This window comes from Dromaius novaehollandiae, chromosome Z (genome assembly GCF_036370855.1).
Source record: "Dromaius novaehollandiae isolate bDroNov1 chromosome Z, bDroNov1.hap1, whole genome shotgun sequence".
Lineage (NCBI taxonomy): Eukaryota > Metazoa > Chordata > Aves > Casuariiformes > Dromaiidae > Dromaius > Dromaius novaehollandiae.
The window spans coordinates 71,044,648-71,067,138 of NC_088132.1; the positions used below are offsets into that span (position 1 = coordinate 71,044,648).

Consider the following 22,491-nt stretch of genomic DNA (forward strand, 5'->3'; position numbering starts at 1 on the left):
GCCTTTCTTAAAAACACTTGTAAGCTTTGAAAAATACGCTTTTTTGTGTGTATATAGGTTTATATATACACGTGTGTGTACACACACACACGCATGTATATTTTTCATATATATGTGTCTCTTCAGGAGAATACCAATTCTGAAATTCAAAACAGCTAATACTTAATCACCGGAAGAGAGCTGATGAATATTAGTCATGCAGTGGAACTGAAATAGGTCTTCTGTACAGTTAAATGCTTTTTAAAGTGAAGGCTATGTAACATCTGGTAAGACTCAGTATTACCTCTAGGTAGGGAAAGCTGCTCTTTCCTGAAGGAATGGATATTTCTGAGAATTTTCTCTGGAAAAACTGATGGCTGATTTCTCTGCTTACAGTAACAAATGATTACAATGACTCCCTGCTCTATAGCCCAGAAGAACCAAAGATGCTTTTCAGTATTCGAGAACCTATTGTAAACAGAGTTTTCTCAAGTAGTCGGCAGCGTGGCTTCTCTTCAAAGTAAGTATTGGCTGCAGTAATTACTGAAGAGTTATTTCATTCTGTTTATTTGTTGACGTATGAGTAACCCAAGAGTTTCACTTGCAGTCTTTCAACTCCCAGTTCATGTTTTGAGGATTACTTTTATAGGAACAAGAAGAGAGTGTTTGTAAGTTGCATTATACCCTTTTATAGTGTTTGATGTATGCACAATCTTACGGAATAAAAGAATTGCACTGTGACCAGTTTTGGGTGTGTGCCATCCCCACCCACTGTAAGACAGGCATTGATAAAGTGGAGTAAATCCAGCAAAGGGCCACTGAGTTGATTAGGGGGCTGGAATATATGATATATAAGGGAGAAACTCAAAGGGATCTGGTTTTGTTTAGCTTGGAGAAGAGAAGGCTAAACAGGGGAAATCCAATTCCTGTTTTCAGGTACCTAATGGATGGTTACAGGTGAGACTGAGTTAGATTCCTTTCAGAGGCACACAGTGAAATGACAGTAGGCAACAGCCAAGATTGTAGGATGGAAAATTCTGACTAAATATAAGGAAAAATGTTTTCATTGTGAGAAAGGTCAGACACTGGCATAGGCTGTCTAGAGATTGTTGTGTCTCTGTCCTTGGAGATAGTCAAAACCTTGACTGGGCAACCCTGCGCAACCTAATCTCTTTGAAGTAAGCCCTGCTTTGAGTGGAAGGTTGGACTAGGTGCCCCTTGTAATCTAAACTATTATATAATTTGGTTGTCCTAATTTGGGGAACTTTTTAGGGAGTTTGCCACAATTAAGTAAATATGAACACATGCAACCGTTGCTGTAGTTATTCTGAAAGTTAATTAAAGAACAGTAAGATGTTTCAATATTAACCAGATGTGTTCAAACTTAGGTCAAAACAAATCTCTAAATGAGTTTTGAAATGTTATTTAAAATAAAATTTGCTTCATCTTACCTTGTATAGGAGAACTTGAAGGAAGCCCAAATTCCCTTTCTTTTGACCCAAATCAGTGTTACAACAAATCTCTTATGACCTAGTAAAAAGGACATATCTGTCTGTTGGACTTAAATGTTACCATTTTAGAGAAGTTTTCCATTGAGAGTGAGTCATGTCTTTAAATATTTCCTGCTGCTTAGTCATTTTGATCTGGGAGGTCTCAAAGGTAAATAAATCTTTTTAAGAGACAGTAAGAGGGGTTAAAATAAGAGCAAATAACTGCATTTTCATACATGGTTTCTACAGGATTCTTGTCTTAGTTTTCTGCATGGGATATACTATAAAAGCTACAATGGAGAGAGAAATTACGCAAATACGTCTGCCCATTACTTCCCTTTTGAAGTAGTCTTTGCTGCCTGTCACTGTTGGTCTTCAGCTCTTGTTACTAGAGATCTTCCCTTTGTTCTTCCTGTTTTTTGAGATACTTCAGCTGCCCAGAATGAGATGAAGGAGCAGAACATGCTTTCAAGTTCTTCTGCAATGTCTAGACTTGGCTCCTGTGCTTGTAGTGTTCCGGTGTTTCTTCCATCTCAGTGACAGCCTGAACATGCTCTTACTCTTGTGCTCAGGCACAAGGAGACAAGATACAGACAGGGAACCAGTGTCTTCATTTGCACTGGTAGACAGCACCTGCTTATTACAGGATGTCTATGATGTGGCTGTATTGTATGCTGTTATTTCAGAGCATGTCCTAGTTACCTTGATGTGAGACCATCTGGATGGAGATCCTTTTGTAAGCTTCCAGAGCTTTTTTGGAGGGCATGTTTCCTTAAGTGCTTTCTCTCTCTCTAGAGAACTGCCTGCATCCTCATATCATGTGGATGTTTTTGAGGCATTTGGTTTTCTTAGGAAGAATAATGCGAAGTGCCGAGTAGCTTGCTGGTTATGTAATTCATTTTGATAGTCTGCATAGAGGCAGCAGTTCTTTTGGTTTACTTAGTGATGGAGACTGGGCTTGGCGATTACCTTCAGTTGTCTGACTGGAACAGTTTTTGAGCAGCGTCATTAGATCCTGCAACATAATGGAATGCAGAGAACACCTTGGTTGGCCTTCCCTGAAATTCAGTCAGCCCTCATACTGGACAGCTTTTGTACTTACGGAGTCCAGGCTTTCCGAAGTGATGGGTCTTCTGACTAACAGCAGAAAGGTTTCTTCAGCATACCTACTTGGATAAAAGTACTGGGTTTTCATTCTGGTGTTGGGGTAGGTCTGAATCTTCCAGGTGGACGTTAGTTGTTCTTGGTTATGTGCTTGGACTGAAGAAAGCTGTGTTATCAGTTTTCCTGAAGAGGAATGGAGGCCCACACTGCAGAGCCTCTACTCATCTTAAAAGAAAAGGCTCCTTGTTTTGTTCCACTTCTGACTTCTATTTTTTGCATGGTTCATGAAAATAAAAAGATTTGTCAGGGATGTAAGTCTGGTACTGACATCTAGCAGAACATTTTCTGAGCCATTTGAATCTGATAGTGTCCTTGTTTGCTTTTCTATGAAGGTGACCACCTTGATATCTACTCCCTAAGTAGGGAGGGTTGGAGTACGTGGTTGGAAACAACCATGTAATCCTCAACTCTAAAACTCATTTATAGCACCTCTTGCTAAGATTGTAACAGCTCTAGAATATCATTAGGACCTTTTCCTCTGCATTGGCGTGATCAAATTTGTCAGCCTCACATAAATTAACACTGTATGAATAAATGTCTCCTTTTATTTCTTCTGAACCTGTTGCTTGCTGCTTTTGATCATCTTGCCTAATTTCACCTCATTTGAAGATACAATTTCAGATATTGTTGAAAACACAAATTTAACAAAATTAGGGTGGGTCTTTATGTTGTTTTGACCCACCCAATAACCAATATTCAAAGAAATCTAGGGCAGAAAGTGTTGATGTGGATCCAGTTCTGAGCAGCTGATAGGTTTCCCACAGGTTAATCAAGTTGTATTGGAATAAAATTTAATAGACTTATTTGACCCTTACATAGTGAGAATGGGATACGATAGTTTAAAAAGGGTTGATAAAGTACTGCATAATTGAGATGGAAGCTGTATTAAACAAATGTAGTGATGGCTGTTTGCCAAATACTATGACCTCTCAAAGGCTGACCTTTATTTCTTCAGAAAGGGTTACTTTTGTAACCTGCAAGAGGGCATGGGTGCAGTTTTGGGTAAGGTGTCTGAGGCTTGTGGCATTCAATAAAAGGCAACCGAAACCCAGCTTAACTAAATGTAGGGAAAGTAATGAAGTAGCTTTGGGTGCGAAGACCTGTGCTAACCCAGTAGTGGGGATTGTGTGTGCTGCGTTCTTCTTAGAGTGATGCCAGACCAATTAACACCCTTAACCTTTGAAATTATGGCCATAATTCCAAGCTCTTATGTTTGTGATAGATGTGTCCATGAAATTTAAGTCATTAGATAATTGTTGAATTAAGTCCTGAAGATCAGGGTAGTCTCTCTAGACCAAGGTTTAAATCGGGAACAATCAAGCCCATCCATGTGAGACTGAAGTCTTACAATTGTTCTGGCATCGCTACTAGTTCCCATCCAGCAGCATGAAAAAAATTTGGAGAGCTCGATATTTATTTAATATTGCTTCTACTTTCCACATGTTTGAAAGAATAAATGCCAACAGTTCAGATAATTTTCCTCTTAAAGGTAAGTGAAGAGGAAGATTAGCTTTACTCTGGTTTGCCCAGTAGTAGAAGAGCTGCCTTAAAATACATAAGCAGAATTTTTCTATTAGCTTAGATAGTAGTCCAACTCATTTGACAGTAATGTGTTGCAATACCTGTTTATGGTATTGCCTGGCAAGCATTCTGACCTTCAGCTTTGTGTTTGAAATGACTTTCCCTTCTCTCTGAATGATTTATGTTATAAAGTAGAATATATTAATACACAGATTATCTGGAAATCTCTAGTGTTGCTAGTAGAAACTGTGTTCTAGTTAATATTAAAACTATATATTAGAACTGTGCTAAATTAATGTAAAACTGTTTTCTGTAAAAGATCTATTACGCAAATCAGTATTAAATGGGATTGTCAGCTTTCTTCAAGACAGCTAAACTGCAGCTTTCAATATCGAGTGTTGTTACATAGGCTGTCTTCATTCTTCTTTGGTAGACAGGATTCTCCATTTGATGAGGTCCTTCAGTCTTCTGTTGACTTTGCTATGTCTATACAAAGTACTGATAGTATTAGAGGATTCTAATACTTAGTACCATGTCAAATTCTTCTGAAAGTATGCTGAGCAAATAATGTTTGTCCTGTGGGATCCTGGGTAATTGAGGGTTTACTGACCCATCCAAAGAAACGTCTGAGAAGCAGCCCGTGTATTCAGTTAAGTAAGTGCTTGTGTGAAGTATCTCAATAGTTAAGCTATTTAATGAGAATCTTTTTTTTTTCTTTTTTTTCTTTTTTTTTCTGCAGAGTCTGTGTCCGTTCCCGTTGCTGGGATGCATGTATGGTTGTAGATGGAGGAACATCTTTTGAGTTTAATGATGGGGCAATAGCTTCAATATTGATCGATACAGAGGATGCACTGTGCACCGTTCTGCTGGAAGAATGAAGGACCCTAGTGTGTTTTCTGTTGAAACAATTCTGGATCCAGAGAGGGAACTCCTGGAGATACGCAGCATGTCACAACGCTGCGTTAAGTTGGAAGTTAGCTTTTTTTGGATGCAAAAGCATTTGAAAGAAGCCTGAGACACTTTTCATTCCTTGGGATGGGGAAATCTTAGAAACCTAATACTTAAGCTGTTTTGCATCTGGTGTAAAAGAAATGTATCTGAAGTCTTACTTATAACTTCAGTGAAAATTGACGCTTCTAACCTGTAAAGCAAACGTGAAAGAGCATCTTTTTAAACTTGGGTAGATGGGTTCAAATATTAAGACAGTAGCATTAAATATTCAGATGTACAGTTTTTTAATAGCAGTCTGGGACTGATGAAACTAAACACCTTCATACGTACACTTTTGTAGAAAAGCTGACTGTCAAGATCGAGTGACTTGATGCAAGGATACATAGATTTTGGTAAATTCTGATACCTAACAAAAATGGAAATATGAACTTTTTATATGCTTTTCAAAAATTTTACAACTTTGTAGTTTTCATATGAATTGTGACATATCTTTTGGCTCTTCCAGTATTTTTTTCCTACTGTATAGATTTGCATTGAAACTTTTGTCTGGTTTAGTTTCTTGAAGCTCTGTTCACATATCTTGAATGAGTTACCTCTCACCTTTGCTGTTTGGATAGAGAGAGACTTGAAACCTAAGGGTATTCTTAAAGCCTTTAACAGGAATATATTAACTATGAAAAGTGTATTGAAGTAATATATGCTCCTTCACTGAATGGAGTAACTGGTTTGCAGGTGTTCAGTCACAGAAGTTTATGTAGGTAGCTATCACTAAAAAAGGCCTTAGTAAATAAAATGGTTTGGAATTTTGGCTTCTGAAGCTGCTTTGTCACTACAGAAGAATGAGATGTGCTAGTAGTTGGAGTGCAGGTTAACACCTACGTGTTTCCCTGTCTTCCGAGTTTTTAACTACCCCATAAAATGCTTCCTTTCCCAACCCCATGCTGAATTCTACTGGTTCAATTGGCACCAAATTACAGCTAACTTCATGTGCTTCTGATTATGTATCTGTTAGGTAAGCAAGTTTTTAATACAGGAAAATATAAGCTCCATGATTATGAGAGGGAATTGACCTTTAAATAATGTTTTAGAGAAACTGTGAACTTTGACTGCCTTTGGAAGTTCATGCTGATTAATGCATAGAGGAGAGGGCAGAATTTGAGAAAATGGATTTGCTACAGCCAGAACTCTTCTGGTACATGACTTGAAACAATTTTTGTTGTTGTTGTTTACTACAGATCTATTTCCAAAAGGCAGATTTCCACAAAATACTTCTGAGTGAAGAGGCTTCTGTAACAGATATTCTCAGGTCTAATGGAAATATTATCCAGTGTGGCCAATCAGTGTATTTATTGCCAATCACAAAAATGTAAACTGATTTTTATAGGTGGAGGAAGTGGATAAAGGACTTCTGCCTTTCACTAGTTAGTTTTTCTTTTTTTTTCCCCCTCCTGCAGAGTTTACTCTGAAACAGAGTTCAGAGGAAAAGGATTTGACAAGACCATTGAATTCTAGAAAAATGGGATACTGATATATGAGTAAGCTGTCACTGTTTTGTGCACATTTCATCTTTTAAGTGTGCTGGTGATTGAAGTACTATTTACAATATCTGCTTAAGCTATCTGGATTGTAAATGGGAAGGGGAAAATCAAAGTAGTCAAATATTCTTTATTCTCATAGTTTCCTGAATTTTAAAAAGTTTCTAAAGCTCTTCTGTATGTCTGAGCTGCAAAACTACTCTAAAGGTAAAGATGTGAAAGACTTAATCCTTCTTTAGGAAGTGGGTTGCACAGAAACTAGGGGATTAGTTATTCCTAATCCATCTATAACCAGATAAATGATGGTTTATGTGCCTCTCTCTAGTATACAAGTCAATATGCTGTTTAAAAAAAAAAAAGCCAGTGAAATGAATTTATGACTTCCTAGGACTTTGCCACTAACTGTTAGACCAGAGGCTTATTTGGGATTAAATATTCAGGTATTTAAAGTGTCCCTAAGTACCTACATGGTTTTAAATTTATGGCAGAAGTTCTATTCCCTGCTTATTCAGAGATGTGTGTGCTGTAATGTTTAAATGGAGCCGGAGTAGGGTGTCATCTTCTTAAATCTGTTATTCCTTATTCTGAAGGCTGAGACTAAAAGGCAGTGTTTTTCAAGTCTTATAGACCCTAAGCATAATCTGGTTTAAGGCCAGAGGGTTTAGGGTTTAGTAAAGAGATTTCACAGTTAAATTCTTAACCATTATATGTAGTGAAATGGAAACATGACCTACTCATGAGTGGCCTCTACTGGCTTTGTGTCTGTATTTAATTGCACTTCTGTTGAAGCATTTACTGGTGAATGCTTGATTTAAATAACTATGATGGGTCAGAGATCTATAATAGATAATTAGTAAGCAGGGCTAGCTTTTAATAAAGAACCATAAAAGCCTTTTTAAGAATCCTTTATTACAAAGGAATACAGTACAGACAATTTACCTGATAGACAGTGTTCTCTGATATGACTGAGTATTGGTTTAACACTGATTTAATCGGCCTAGTCTGGCAATCAGCTCTGTCGCTCTTCCACCTGCTGATTCAAATCCCTGGTCTATTTTCATTTAGTGCCAGTCCATACTTCTGTATTCTGCTAAAATAAACCTGTCATTCTTTGCTTTTTTAAAGTGGTGTTTATACATTATGTAATAAAATTAAAGCGTAATGGATGTTTGAAATAGTCTTGTGCCTTACTTTAACTTCTTCAGCTGCCTTTAACTTACAGTGCAGTTTTTTCTACAGTAGTTTCTATGCCCTTATGCTTCCTGTTTCCGTAGGTAAAATTCAGAGATTTATCTAATTTGTCTCTGTGGTAGAGTTCAGTATTGTTTGCCTGGGACTACCAAATATCAAATTCTTCATTTAGAAAAATGTCAATGCTGCATCTTAGCCACAGGATTTGCATTATGTCTGCTACAGCCACTGTCATAACCAATAAACCTGCAAAACAGATGTTTGTACTCTGCCAACATTTAATTTGATATTTCAAAAAAAAGTTCAAAGGCTAAAGCCATAGTACTATCCCAATTCTGCATTTTTTAGGTGATGTACATCTGTGAAATACTAAGTGTATTGGTGATGGTACCCTTTCTTCTTAAACCACCATTGTTTATTCATTGCTTGGACAGATTTCTGCTTTTCTTTACACATTCTACAATGCTGGTGTCAAATCAGAAAAATCTCCCATCTCTCAGTTATTACAGGTACAGTATAGTAATTTTGTAGGTCTTTATTTAAATGCAAGAGCTACATGTGGTTACAATGTGTTGAGGGAGAAGAATTTAGAGCAGTGCTGTGCTGCCAGCTCAAAATTTTTTTCTTGGTAAGTAGTTTAAGGCATAAGACTGCAAATTGTGAAGTAGCAGAATGTCCGGTCGCCTCCAAATTTCTACTGCTTCCCCACTCCAACTTTCACAGGGGAATTTGCCTGTAACTCCTTTTTTGTAAGGAGTACAAGCTATACCTATCTAACCATTCTCACTGTAGCTCACCTCAAATATCCATGAATAAATTTACCACCTTCCTATTGCATTCATTGGAATGAGGATAGCATGTTCATAATGTACCAGTGGCTGCAAGGTGCCCATTTCATGCCAGGATGCTAATGCTTATGTGTGGTGGAATGCACCAAGCTCATGCATGAAGACACAACTGATTGATAAAGCCAGATCAAAGTTTTATTTGCTGGAATTGCCTGTTCTTAGCCCTTAGATTTTGGTTTTCAAACAGTTATTTAGCTTTTCACACCTGACTCTTTAATTAGGAAAAAAAAAAAAAAAAAAACAACTTAAAACAGTGCTGGTTAGTGTTACAGATACAAGAAGTGGAATGATATAAAAACTTAAGCTATTAGAAAAAAGTGGTGTCCCTCAATAGCACCAAAGGGTTTCTTCCTTCCACTGTTCTTTTATGCTGCAGTCCGGGGTATGGTTTTGTTGTTGGTCTGAGATCTAGAACTACATTAGCACTCCCTCCTGCAACATTTTTGCCACTCCACTGATCACAGTTTTAAGATCTTACTCATTAAAGAAAATATGATAGTTTTTGTATGAAGTTTTATTTGAGAAGAGATCACATTTCCCAATTCAGGCTTCCTGAAGCTTGCAGAAGCCAGAAAAAACTACATTGTTTCAGTAACATGTAATCAGAAAATCTGGCAAGACTACATGAAACAATTGAAACCTGTTTATAATAAACATCTGTAAAAGTAGATGGTGGTTATCAAGTCCTACATTTTGCTATCAACCAGGAGTGCTTAAAAAATAGAAGTTACTTTTGTGGCCTTTTAAAGAAAGGTGGCACTGTAGCTCCTTTATACTGCTTCAGACTTGTACAGTACTCAGCTGCCTCCTAGCTGCTTTTGTATACATCTCCCTTCCCATGCTCCCTTACTGTTTTCAGGTTCAGTGAATTCAGAAGCAGCTGGAGGCTAGGCTGACTCCTCTGTCCTCACACACAGTAGGTGTAGCATCTCTCATAACCGTACATCATCTTCAGTTAAAAAGTTGTATAGGTTTAATGTCCTTATTGAGTTTGAGCTCTGCAAACCCAGATGAAGACTGTTCCTTAATGAGCCTTATTAAGATATCTAGCAACACTGCAAGCCTTTTCAAGAGTAGTAGATTTGGAAGAGTTAAACAAAAGCACCTTTGGAACACCTCAGAGCAAGAAAGCTACATCAGAATCTGCAACAGTTGCCAGAGGCTAACATAGTTTAATTATGATTATTTCACAAATATTTTTAAAAGCTGTCCTAAAAAAGGGCTTAAAAAAAAAAATCTACATTTGCTCACAAGATTTCTAAAGGCTTTAAGTAAAAAAAAAAAAAAAAAATACTGTAAAAATATTTATGAAACTACATTAAGGCACAAGACCAAGGATTAAAGGTACTCCAGCACTCTGCCTTCTCAAAGAGCCTCACTACACACAGCATGTCCATAGCATCCAGTGAATCACACACGATCATAAGCTGCTAGAATTTCTCAGTGTCAATCTGCATTTGATGCCCCAAATTTCATGGTTCTTTTTACTGCCAACAGTTGGCCTTGCGATAGCTGTAAAATGTGAGCAATTGATCTTCATGTCAGGAAGTGTTTCCTTGAGAATCTGCAGGGAGTTATCAGTCACTATTCCAAATACCTGAAGAGTCTTTAATGAAGGAATTTCACCAAGTTCTCTAGAAAAAGAGCAGTCAGTCAGTCATTAGCCTGCAAGTATTTTTTGTTTTGTTTTGTTTTTAAATCTCTACCCCACCTAGCTAAATACACTCAAACTAAATTTTTCAAAATAAGACAAGTAACTACTTGGGATAAATGTCCTTTCCTACTTTTTAAAAGTACTTATTTAACTGAAACTGAGTTCTCTGTACTGATAGTTCAGGAAAATAAAATTAATTGCTAAGCCACTAACTCAAAATAGAAAACTGAAGAATAAAAAGTATGAGATCAATATAAGTACTGTCATATTTAAGGCTCATTTAAATAGAATTTATATTTAGACTGGTTGTTGTTGAAACCAGTGGTTAAATTTCTTCCTGCTCTTCTTTCTCACACACAATGAAAACAGACTGGCTCCTCCTCTTTCATTTCTCCAGACTTAAATGTTTTGAACAAGTGGAAGGAACTGACCCAGATGAAATTGCAACACATGGCTTACAGTACACAAGCCACTGGGGATTGTCAATCTCCAATTTGTCATGATGTTTTGATGAGTAGCCAGCCCTGGCTTCTCCATTGCCTAATGTTTGCCCAGTAATCATGTGAACTCTGTATCTGCATGTATAAGCAACTATTAGATGAAACCAGAAGGCAAAGATACAGGATACACAAGCTTTCACCATGAGAGCACACAGTACCACAGTAAAGGTTCTTCAGATTCCCATTTTGATAGTCCTAGTCTTTTTTTTTTTTTTTTTCAAAGGGGAATCACTGTTCCTCTTACTGCTGATCATTTTTGTAATACTGACATCCTTGCCCAGAGCCCCCACAGACTGCAACAGCTTGGTCCCACCAAGTAAATAATATGGGTTTTATAACTCCTTCAGCTCAGTTACCTAATCCTCTTCCAAGGCCCTGTAAACAAGTATTTACAGCGCTATTAGGGCACAATAAGCTTTTCTAGCCTTCCTGCCTTCATCTCAGGGGAGCTTAAAAATGCAAGAAAAGAAAGAACAAAAGACTCCCCCCACCACACACACACTCTCCACCCCCAAAAAACAAACACATTGAAAAAAATAGAAAGTGAACATCCCCTCTGGCAACTATTCTTAAACATCTTCACTACGCAGTTACTGCATTCTGAATATTCCTGCTGCTAATTGACAGTATTTTTGTAACCTACTGAATCTCCAGAGGATCCCTGAGGAACTGGAGACCTCCAGCTGGAATAATGCCACTATCCTAGGCCAGTTGCATCCTCTGCATCCTTGCTTTAGGCAGATGTGAGCCATTTCAGCAGTACATAACAGTCCTGCTCATGAACGAGTCCTCAGTTGTGCAAGCTCTCAACCCAAAAAGTCAGTAAGAAAGAAAAGGATAAAAGGATGTCCAAAGAGATGTAGAATAGACTTTGATAACATTGAGGACTGGGTGAACAGAAACCTCACAAAATTCAGTAAGAAGAAATGCAAAGTCCTGTACCTGGGGTGGAACAACCCCAAGTGCACCCGTGCAGGCTGGGAACCACCTTGCTCGACTGCAACATGGATGGGGACCATGCGGAACACCACACTGAACAGCAGCCAGCAGAGCACTCTCCTGGTGAGCAAGACAAGCTGCACACGTTAAGTGTGGCCAGTGAATTCAGAGGAGTTATGCCCCTTGGCACTGGTGAGGCCATAGTCAACCAGACACTTATGGCCAGTTTTGGGCCCCTCTTCCCCTGCCCCCCTCCCAGGTCATACTGAGTTGGAGGAAAGGATGCACAGGACACAAGGGAAGTTTAGGGAGCAGGGCTTCAGTCTGGCAAAGAGGAGGCGCAGGAGTGATCTAAGTACAGCCTTGCAGTTACTTGACAGGTAGCTACAAAGAGGACAGAGCCGAATTCTTTCTGGTAGCATCGGACACATGGTAAGAAGCAATGGCCTCACGGTGTGCCTTGTGAGGCTCAGGCTGCACATTAGGAAAAACTTTTTACAGGGAAGTTAGTGAAGCACTGAAACAGGAAGACCTTATGAGATCTCCATCCTTGGAAGTTTTCAAGGTTTGCCAGACAAAGCCATGATGTTACTCTCACTCTAAATGGCCTTTCTAAGTACTTGCTTCCTGCAATATGGCTTCTTGCTATAGAGATCATATCAACTTATGGTCAAATCAAAGCCTGATATTTGAGGGCATGCACTTACAGGTCTGAAACAAGACAGATACACAGCTATAATAATAAATAGCATAAAAACCCCACAAGCAAAATACTCTAAATCTGTGTTTCAGTGGCAACCATAACTCAGAGAGATGCATGCAAAAGCAGAGGAATATGTGCAGATTAGTTGTTCAGTGAGTACTATCCACTCTAACTTTTCCAAAGGACCCCACCTTCCACTGCTCCATAATTAACAGCTGTATTGAAACATATTTGACCAAGGAGGTGCCAGAAGCTTCCCCAGAAACTTAACTTCCTAACGTAAGCGCTTGAATTTACACCCATACACAGTTGCATAATACTGACACTAATACAGGTCACTGGCAGGACTGGAACCTCCAGCTCTACCTGAGAGTAATAAATACCAGTAGTAAATGCCATTAAGGGGACACATGACACACAGGCCGAGCAGTGAGTTTCATGCATACAGGCTCACATCACAGAAACATTCTCAGCCACCTTTGGTTCCAGTCCAGATTCTGGAAGGGACACGCTCTAGCAGCCAGGTTCTTTTATCTCTGTCCTTTATTCCCAATTCCTCACACCAGTAAGTTTTTTCAAAATAGTACTTGCAACTTTTAAGCCTAAAATAAAGTAGGTTTAGTTTAGTGTACCCTCTCTACGAACAGTGAACCAAAGCCTTTTAAAGATTACTTACACTAAGGCAGCAGGCGATATCTGGTAACATCGGCTAAGACACAGATGCTGCAGGAAGATGAGTTGATGAAAATATTGGAAGCACTCAGGCTTCAACATCACGCTGTCACTGCACACATGAGAGCACATGAATCAGAGGTTGCCCTCTAAGTACAAAGAAGCAGCAAATTTGTTATTTCCAAAATTCAAGCTGGAAAGTTTAATGAAGTCAATTTCTTTTTCCACCGTTTAAGAGCTTTCTTGCTTAATATGGAAATGACCCATTTCTAAAGCGTGTGTTTGGGGGGGGCGGATTTTGATTTTTGTTGAAGGGGAAGTGAAACAGCAGCTGCTCTGGATGCAGATGTTCTGCAGCAGAACTCAGGCCACAACAGACAATTACTTTACACTTTGAGATTTCAAAAGATTTTAGTTGACTAGCTTAAAAACAAAATATACTTTTTACAATTTTATGGCCATGTAACAAGTTTGTATCAGAGCTGAACTAGGGGGCTAGGCTCATAAGCTGTATGTGTGAAAAGTCTTCTTCCACTCTACCTACTGACTACTATCACTTTTTATGTGACAAATCCTTTGCGTATTTAACATATATGCCCAGGTAACAAAGAAATCTTCACACTAATGTTACCTGCTCCAACTTAAGTCATGAAAAGCAGGAAATCTTCTGTAGGTTTAGCTGAGAAACTGTTTTCTGGCTGTGCAATCCTACTCAACTATGCATTATTGCTCTAGTTACTGCTCAGTAGTAGAATGAGGAATCCCCTGAACCACAAGGTTTTAAATACTAGCTGCACAGGGTTTCTTACCTTAGATCTAAATGGACAAGAAAAGGACATCTTTCCACCAGTGTCTTAACATCTGAAAAGAGGTCGCACAGAGTCAGCACATTTTTCAGTAACAAGACAGACATGCTTTATGTGGGGTTTGAAATACTTAGTTCTATTTACATCCATTTATATCTTCTCTGCTAGAACCCCACATCTGAAATCCCATTTTTTGTCAAAGATATTCATACTGCAGATTTAAGACACAGAGTATACCTACTGAGATACTGCACAGGGCCCATTTTTAATCCTTTGGCCAAACAGACTGAGTTAATCCAAAGAACTGTACCCAGAAGTCAGCTGCATCAGAGACTTAGCAAGCAAATAATTCAAATGTTGCTACTGTAGAAATTTACTAGACACAGCTGTTCTGAGATGCCTGAAGTATCTTACATACAGTGAAAGCTACTTCTGTACCAGAAATTTTCAACACTTCAAATATCCTTTAATGCTTAAAATTACATCAAAATACTTAAAATGTGTCAATTTTTTCAGATGTCTCCATTTTCACCCGTGCAAAGGTAAGTTCTTTCTCATGAAAGAAAGCTATGGTTTTCCTAATTTAGATTGTGAGTTCTTGGGAGCTTTTGTCATTGTCTGCAAATAGCATATCAGATAGCATCTAAAAAGCCGCTATTAGGAAGCCGAATATCAACATCAAAGAGAAAGTTTTGGTATTTCAGAGTTTACGTGCAAAAATTAGAGATAATAATACCTAAATGGTGATGATTAGTAAAATGTGCACCAATCTTATGCCTTATAAATTTTACTGAAACACTAAATTTTCTCACAGAAAGTGTTTTGCAAACAAAAGACCACATGATCTCTTTAATGATCAGACCAACACAAGGTTTGAATTCCTTGGCAAAGAGACCAACTGATTTGGAGGAGGAGATGAGGCATTGTGTTTGTTAACAGTTTTGGGGCTGAGATACAACGCAGAATGGTGTACTTTCCCCATAGGGGAATGCATGCGAGGTCTGCATGAGGTTTAAACAGATCAAAGGAAGATCACAGCTTGTATGTAGGGACTTCACCGCTTGTTAGTCAATGCCCTATTGTCACATTTGCTCATTGAGATTATTCATTTCTCTCCACCACCAAAGCCCTTTCATCCTTTATCTGTGCTTTTGTCCATTTTCCTGTGCCCTTTCCCCAGCATCTTCTATGACCCAGCAACTTCTATCAGCTTACCCTCCTAAAAGTAGCAGCAAGCAAATAGTTAATGTTAATTGCTGAAGTTGAGATTATTTGCTTTCTCAGTTGACATACAATCAAATTAGCTCACAACAAAAAAAGTTTTCTGCAGGACATCATGCCAGGCTGAAACTCAAGTAGCTATTTCGTTCGTTCACTTTCAGAAGACACTTTCAGCAACCACAAGAGCACAAGCCTTAATTTAAGAAGGCTCCAAGAACTGAGCTCCCTCCCATACATCTGGAGGGCTGATGCACAGTCCACAGTGGAACACGTGACCCAATGGATCCTGCTTGCAGGACTTGCTTCAGAAGTGTGGGCTACACCTCCAACGGAAGATCAAACGAGCTTTCATCTACCTGTTTTTAAATTGAGAGACAAATTACCTCACCCCTCATGGCTGAGCAGGAGAGAGGAGTAAGATTCTGTGACAGCAAGAACATCACACTACACCGAGTGAAAGATCACTGTTACTGCATCGTATATCTACTACACACAGCAGATGCCAACCAGAAGAAAATAAAAAGCTTGCTTTGCTGTTTAGCTCAACAAATCAGCTGATACTTAAAACCCAATATAACTTTTCCCCCATAATGGGATAAAGGTTTGCCATGCTGCTATTTACCTGATATCTGTAGATTCTGTCTGTATCCACTTAAATTTAGTTGGGTTACTTTTGAAGTAATATGATTGACTGCTGCTTTGACATGGGCGGCTGTGAAGTCGCACCAGGACAAGTTCAGCTCCTCCAATCTATACAAAAATGAACAGAGGGTTGTTTGAAAACATGAGTGAAATAAAAGTTTTTGCCTTAAAAGTATCACTGTATTAGATAAGTATCAGAACTCAAACTGTAATACGCCTACTACCAAGTTGCTATTAATGACTATGAATTTCACTCCTACAATAATTAAGTACTGGAGCAAGTTGCACAGAGAGGCTGTACAATCTCTGTCCTTAGAGAGTTTCATGACCTGATCAGAGAAAGCCCTGAGCAACCTGGCTGGTGCTGAATTCAGGTTGGTGCTGAATTCAGACCCTGCTCTGGGCAGGAGGTCGAAGTGACCTCCCAGGCCCATTTCCAACCTGAATGATTCCATAATATTTTAGGAAGTGAAATGGTTATCTCAGGAGACTGCCAAAAGGAAAGACTGTCTTTTCATCTTGTTTCCGGTTGGTGACCTGAATCAGTTCCTACTGAATAGGTGTTCACATTTAGAGGAAAAAAGAACACCACTGGCTATCCATTATTAGTGTTGGTCAGGCAACCAATTAATCTTAATTACATAAAATATTTTACAGTTTTATGTAAGCGTTAGCCATGTTGTGACCCTAAATCTCTTCATATGCTTCATACCTATAGGTTATCAGCATTCAGGGACAAAGTCTTTTATTTTTTGTGCGTGTGTGTGTGTGCACGCAGGCACTGTAGATGTAATCAGAGGACACAGACACAGCAAACAGCACAACCGGAGCCTTTAGCTGGCAATCTCTATGTAAATGAAAAAACAAATTGTTAAAGCAACGAGGTGCTTTCTCTCTCCCACAGAATATCCCAGAACACATAGTGGTGAAGTCAACACATACACACACTGTATGGCTTCTGCTCTACTGTTAAGGAAATGGGCCTACATTGCCATTAGCATTCCTAGCCCAGATCAGGTTTGCCGTGCATTATGCACTGTGCACTGTACAGAGACAGCCATTCCCTAAAGAGCTTATGATCCAAGTAATCAGACCAAGCAATAGAAAGCATTATCTGTCCGTGAGGCAAGGCAGAGAAAGATTAAGGCTTTGTATGCCCACAAACTTGCAGCAGTTTGATTAAAAACATGTTTTTGCAAAAGTAAAGATTTAAGTAGTTTGTCTAGCATCTCACAGGAAGTCAGCAGAAAGACAAGAATATAAATCCCAGATCTATTGGGGCTCAATTCAATGACTTCCTGACAGCAGATGGTTTAATCACTGGAGCTGTCAATCTGAGCACAGCACTTCATAAAGCAGAAGGTCACTATAGGTTATTGAAGGATTATTTTAACATGGATGGAATGGCATGATGTTTTCTGTCATCCATGCTATACTCTTGTGAATAAAGGGAGATCTCAGACTCCACTTTGCTTTCACTGAGAAAAATCAAATTTGCAAGATAATCAAAGGTATGTAAACACCTTTTATCCACCAACAAGACTTTCTTTTTGCTACTGAAGAAGAAAGTAGCTTGATGGAAACAAATTATCTGATTATTCAGCTAATAGTAAACTGTTAGGCATTTGGGAACACAAACAGGTCTCTTACTATCTCTCTTAGGAACAAGTACAATGGGGGTGCCCATGCAACAAAAAAAATTAGAAAAAGGAAAAAAAGTACAGGTCATTTCTCTCAGGAATACCAGTAAGCAGGAATAGCAAAAACTGTTTTTATCTTACTCAGAACAGCTGCTCAGCATCAACTCCAGCGTTTCTGCAGAGAACCCTGAGCACCCACAGAGATTTAGTCGCATCAAACTGGGATTCTGAGCAATGCTCCTGTAGGGGAGAAAAAAGAAAAGTCAAATGAAATCTAATGTTGGGACATCATTTGCATTGCTAGGATGTTAAGAGCTAAGATTCCAGGCTCAGAATTATTTGTTAAACATGCAACACTGTATATTTATTAAAATGACCAACCTTAGAGTCACTAAGGATTTAGATTCCATACTTGCTGCATCACAGCACAACTTGGAAAGGAATATTTGCCCATTTACCTGGCGATCCTGATAAGTCTTCATATTTTTAAACTGCTACGTTTAAAAGGAAACAATTTCTTTTCACCTTCTGCTGTTTAAGCCAATAAACAAACCCCATGGCTTATCAGAAGTGACTGTACCTCTACAAAAGACTGAGCAATCACCCCATCTGAAGCTGTCTCTCTGTAAGACGGAGGTTATTCCAGTACAAAACACATGTCCAAACAGGATCCTCCTGAATACATTCGTTTACAAGACTAGAGCAGACATGCACTTGGCCAAACCTGGAAAAAACCTTCTACCCAATAAACTTCTGTACTCCATACCTAATTAGTACTCAGTTTTCAGACAACTTTTTCTGGCATCGAAAGCCAAACCATATTGGTTTATTTGTGCTTCCCCCCCTTCCCCTGGAGCAAGGAAAACATTGAAAAACTCAAAAGTAGAAAGCAAGACACCCACAATATCTGCCATTTGACCTGGGGACCCTGGCAACTCCTCAATCACCTGACGTGATTAAACAAGAGGCTGATTGCACACACATCACTGTCTTTCCAGTTTAACCAAACACCAGCTCATCAGCCTGACAGAAATCATAATTTTCCAAATACTCGGAAAGAAGGTCAACAAAGAAGTGAGAAATGGTGTAGAAGCACACAGAACACCTGGTGCGGCAGTTGCTGGGACCCCTTAAAATAGAAAGGGACATGTGTGCTCTGGGAGTGCAGAAATGGGAAAACAGAAGTTGTTTTGTTGTGCATAATGAGCTTGGCTGTGGGAACAGCCAAGGGACATGCATACACTACAGAGATGAGTGGTTTCTCTAGGCTCCTGTTATTATGGGGAATGAGAGAAACTCCTCTAGAAGGGAGCTGCCTTCCCACCTCGCTTCTTTGAGGATAGAGAGCAAAGAGGAAGCCCATGGAGAGCTAATTCTGTTACTTGTCTAAAACCAGGCATTGCAAAAGACTCCCACAGCGCACAGCTCTCAACTGCGCAATTTCACTAGCCTGCACAAAATAGTGGCATCAAACAAAAAGTATTTATTGACTATTCCTGAACATGTCACTCACTTGATGATGTCATCAGAAAGCACTAGCCCTTCCAAGCTGAGGTTCTGTAGTTTCTCACATCGACAAAGGATACTCTGCAGATCTGTAACAGACACCGTGCAATTCGACAAATCCATATGTTGAACCCTAAGAGGTCTAAAAAGGAGAAAGGTGGATTACTAAAAACATATTAAAAACCAACCTCAACATTCCAAATAACAACTATATCTACTACAATAAACGTGTGCAAAGTCTGCAGAAAATAACTGTGTAGTTGTACCTTAAATGAACATTGGTTCTTATACTAAGTTCATTGGATCTACTACTAAGCTACTAGCCAAAACTGCTGAACTCTTAACTTCAAGGTGCATAAATATAAGATTCATCACAAGAGCTGCAAGTCTATCCTGCTGCACTTAAACCATTTTTTTTAAACATTACATATAAAAGTGTCTGACAATTCTTGCTTCTAAAATAAAGAAAAAGATTTCAAGTGGAAGACGGTGCTCAAATTACGCTTTCAAAAACTGCATTAACTTGCTTTTAAATAAGTGACTGATGAATGCAAATCCTCTTATTTCAACACATGCCTAAACAGTGATCAGCTCTGCCACACTACACTGAGACATCACAAAGGCTACTACCGGTAGAGATTTTAACCAAAAATACACAGAAAAACAGTGAAGACTATATGAGATTAATGACTTCAGGATCCAGAACATGGAGAAAGCCTCACTTGCTGGTTTTAAACAACGGGTTTCCAATACAGGATCTTGGGCAACGGAATACAGTAACACCCGCAGGCAACAGCTGGCCAATCACTCCCGGCAGCAGATTTCTACCCGTCAGATCTAGAGTCTGCCAGAGAGATTCATCAAACCTAGGGAACAGAATTTTACTTGTTAGCAAGTAATCAAGGGTCAGAACTACAAGTACAACAACAGAAAGCTTTCAATGTCACAAAAGACTGCGGGAAAGCACATTAAACGCACTCAGTAAGATTTATTAACACTAAAATATTTGAGTCATCTCTTAAACATGTACATATAACCCACACGCAGTATCAACTGAAGTACACATGAAAACAGAAGACAAGAACCAGACCACTTAACAATCTATGGAAGCAAAGTGTTTCTTAGCACCAAGCAATGAAAAGCAATACTCACGAGAGGCGACGCCACCTCTTGCAAATCAGGGAAACTTTTAGCAGATCATTTAGGGGCAAATATGCAAAGATTGCCAATAGCAATTCATCTGGCAGTGCATCCCAAGAAACACCTTGAAGGAAAGAATGAACATGTTCTAGTTAGAGCTGGTTCATTTTCGCCTGCTGATCAGATGCTGATCAGATGTTTGGCTTTGTTGTTAAAAGTTCAGTAAGCACTACTATAGTCCTTCCCTAGGCTATATATACACCAAACCACTGCTCAGCCCCCTTTCACCTTTTCATTATAGATATATTTAAATATAGATATTATTACCATTTTACTATAGATATTATTACCATTTTTGCCTAGGTGCAACAGGCGAATGCAGAATCTTCCATAGCATCAACTTGGTATATATCCTGAAGCTATGGAAAAATAATTTTCCTGAAAAAACTACTACAACCTTCATTCACATACTCATTTGGGAAGCAAGAGCATCTCAGTTGCTTCCTCTGTAATTCTCTCTAAAGCTCATACACTTCCTTTCATGCAGGAGGAGAAAGAGAAGTCAAAAAGGCAGCTTCAGAAAATTGGTATTTCTTGTTTCTTCTTTCCCTGCTAAACTGCCTATCCCATCCATGCACATGAGGCTCCCAAAAGGGAGTCCAAGGTGAGCTTTCACACAGTTCACAGGAGAACCGGGTAGCGCAAAGTGCTCCTTAAAATGTGTGCGCTGACCACTGTCCCCCAAGAATTATCTTAAAGGACACGGCTAAAACAGCCCAACTCCAATGGAGGAGCAGAGATGCCACCCTCCGGCACTCCTCACAGCCTGCAAAGTCAGAGGTGTGCAAGCCCCTTTGGGCTCGAGGATTGAGCCTCTGCTTTCCTAGATGATTACATAAAAACCCAGCCCCAGGGCTTTTAAGTTACTTGGGGGACAGCAGCACCAACAGCTCAGCTTCACCTGGGAGCCACAACTGTGTTTTGGGAGAAGCCCAGCCCCGTTTGCTGTGTGGTGAAACATCTCCAGGAATGGGTCCTCTGGGCAGAGGAACAGATAAAGCTCAGGGCCTGGCTGGGCTGAGGTGGGGTGCAAGTCCCCAGCAGCCAGATGTAGCGAGATACAGCACAGATCACAGGCACGCAGACCCAAACAAGCAAGGCTAGGCAGGGGCTAACCATGGCACACGTGGATCTCAGGTTTGGACTTGGACACACAGCTTCTGTTTAAGTCCTGTTTTATGGAAGCCTTATGTCAGTGTGAACCCAAAAGGCACTAGACCCAGAAACTGTATTTTGTTGAGACAAGGAAAAAAAAAAAGAAAAAGAAAAAAGCACTAATGACTTATGACACCTGCTTTCCATCACTCTTGGAGGCCAAAAGAAGCCCGGAGCGGCACGACATACCTGACTCTGCCTCTCTAGGCAGCCGAGGCCTGCGCACGATGACAAAGTCCTTCTCCTTCTCCTTCACCTTCTGCCGTTTCTGAGGAGGACAGGGCGACACCAGCAGATCCTGCGGGGTGTTTTCGTTGCCCAGCTTGTCCTTCTTAAGGATGGAGACCCCCATGCCCGAGAGAAACTCCGAGGTCTTGCTGGAGTCCCAGTCCCACGTGAAGCTTGTGGACACATTGCTGCTGGAGGACGGGATTTCCTGGAGATGTTTCCTGGAGAAACAGCAAAAGCCCCACATCCACTGAAACTTTCAGCCATACCGACACCACACGTAAAACACTACAGAAAGCCTCCGCGCGCTGCGACAGGTTCCGGTAACGACTAATTGCAGGGAAATGAATTAAAAGCGGCATTTTGCCCTGCCGGATCGGCGGGCGGTGGGAGCGCCAACACCGGCGGGGCGGCGCTGCCCCCCCCCGCCCCGGGGGAGTGAAACACGTAGAGTTAAAGAGATGGAGGAAGCGGGGGGGGGACGGGCACGACACAACGGTGATGGGCGCTGGGGGGGAGGGACACGGCCGCGGCACGGGGACCGTCGGGGGGGTGGGGGGAGCCGGGGACACCTGGGCCCGTGCGAGGCTCTGCCCACCCCCCCGCGCGCCTCCGGGCAGGGCGACTCCCCCCCCCCCGCGGTCCCGACGCGCGCTGCCCCCAGGGCTCCCGCGCGCGCCCGGCACCACGCGGCTCTCCCGCGCTTCCCCCCGCCCAGCCAGGGCCGCGTTTCGGGCGGCCACTGCTCTGCGCCCGCCCCGCACCTGTGCATGGCGGCGGCACGGGAGGGAGGGAGCGGGCGGGAGCCCCGCGCGCCGCCAGGCAGCTGCTCCGCGCCTGGCGGCAACCTCGGTCCCGCCGCGCGCGCGCGCGCCTCCCCGGGCCGGCCGGAAGCCGGCTTGGCGCCCGCCGCAACGCCTCTCGGGAGCTGTAGTCCGCCGGCCGC

The 22,491-nt window shown here is 40.7% G+C and overlaps 2 protein-coding genes across 4 annotated transcripts in view; one reads left to right on the forward strand and one right to left on the reverse strand.

The window, feature by feature from the left end:
* LOC135325160 (NAD kinase 2, mitochondrial-like) overlaps positions 1-7,815 on the forward strand; it is a 37,463-nt gene extending 29,648 nt beyond the window's left edge. For both annotated transcript variants that reach the window (XM_064502870.1, XM_064502871.1), the window contains exons 11-12: positions 376-499; positions 4,894-7,815. In XM_064502870.1, the coding sequence (XP_064358940.1) occupies positions 376-499; positions 4,894-5,032 (263 nt within the window). In that variant the 3' untranslated portion in view covers positions 5,033-7,815. The remainder of the gene's footprint in view (positions 1-375; positions 500-4,893) is intronic.
* On the reverse strand, positions 7,530-22,468 carry LOC112982167 (S-phase kinase-associated protein 2). 2 transcript variants are annotated; one of them, XM_026098349.2, is made up of 10 exons: positions 22,310-22,466; positions 21,507-21,766; positions 20,115-20,226; positions 19,685-19,828; positions 18,970-19,104; positions 17,598-17,696; positions 15,797-15,924; positions 13,957-14,008; positions 13,152-13,259; positions 7,530-10,313 (listed from the first exon to the last, which is right to left on the reverse strand). In XM_026098349.2, exons 1-10 carry the CDS (start codon positions 22,315-22,317, stop codon positions 10,100-10,102), a joined length of 1,260 nt encoding a protein of 419 aa, XP_025954134.1. In that variant the 5' UTR covers positions 22,318-22,466; the 3' UTR covers positions 7,530-10,099. The 2 variants fall into 2 exon arrangements, with proteins under 2 accessions (XP_025954134.1, XP_064358942.1); XM_064502872.1 differs by lacking the exon at positions 7,530-10,313 and adding an exon at positions 11,550-13,077 and having other exon boundaries at positions 22,310-22,468.
* Positions 22,469-22,491: the final 23 nt, after the last annotated feature.

Excerpts from the sequence above, each read along its gene's own strand:
- LOC112982167 (XM_026098349.2), bottom strand. Across the intron at positions 19,105-19,684 it reads CCGTTGTTTAAAACCAGCAA|ACCTCTTAGGGTTCAACATA; the intron begins GTGAGGCTTTCT and ends TCTCCTTTTTAG. Across the intron at positions 10,314-13,151 it reads ATATCGCCTGCTGCCTTAGT|AGAACTTGGTGAAATTCCTT; the intron begins GTAAGTAATCTT and ends CTCTTTTTCTAG.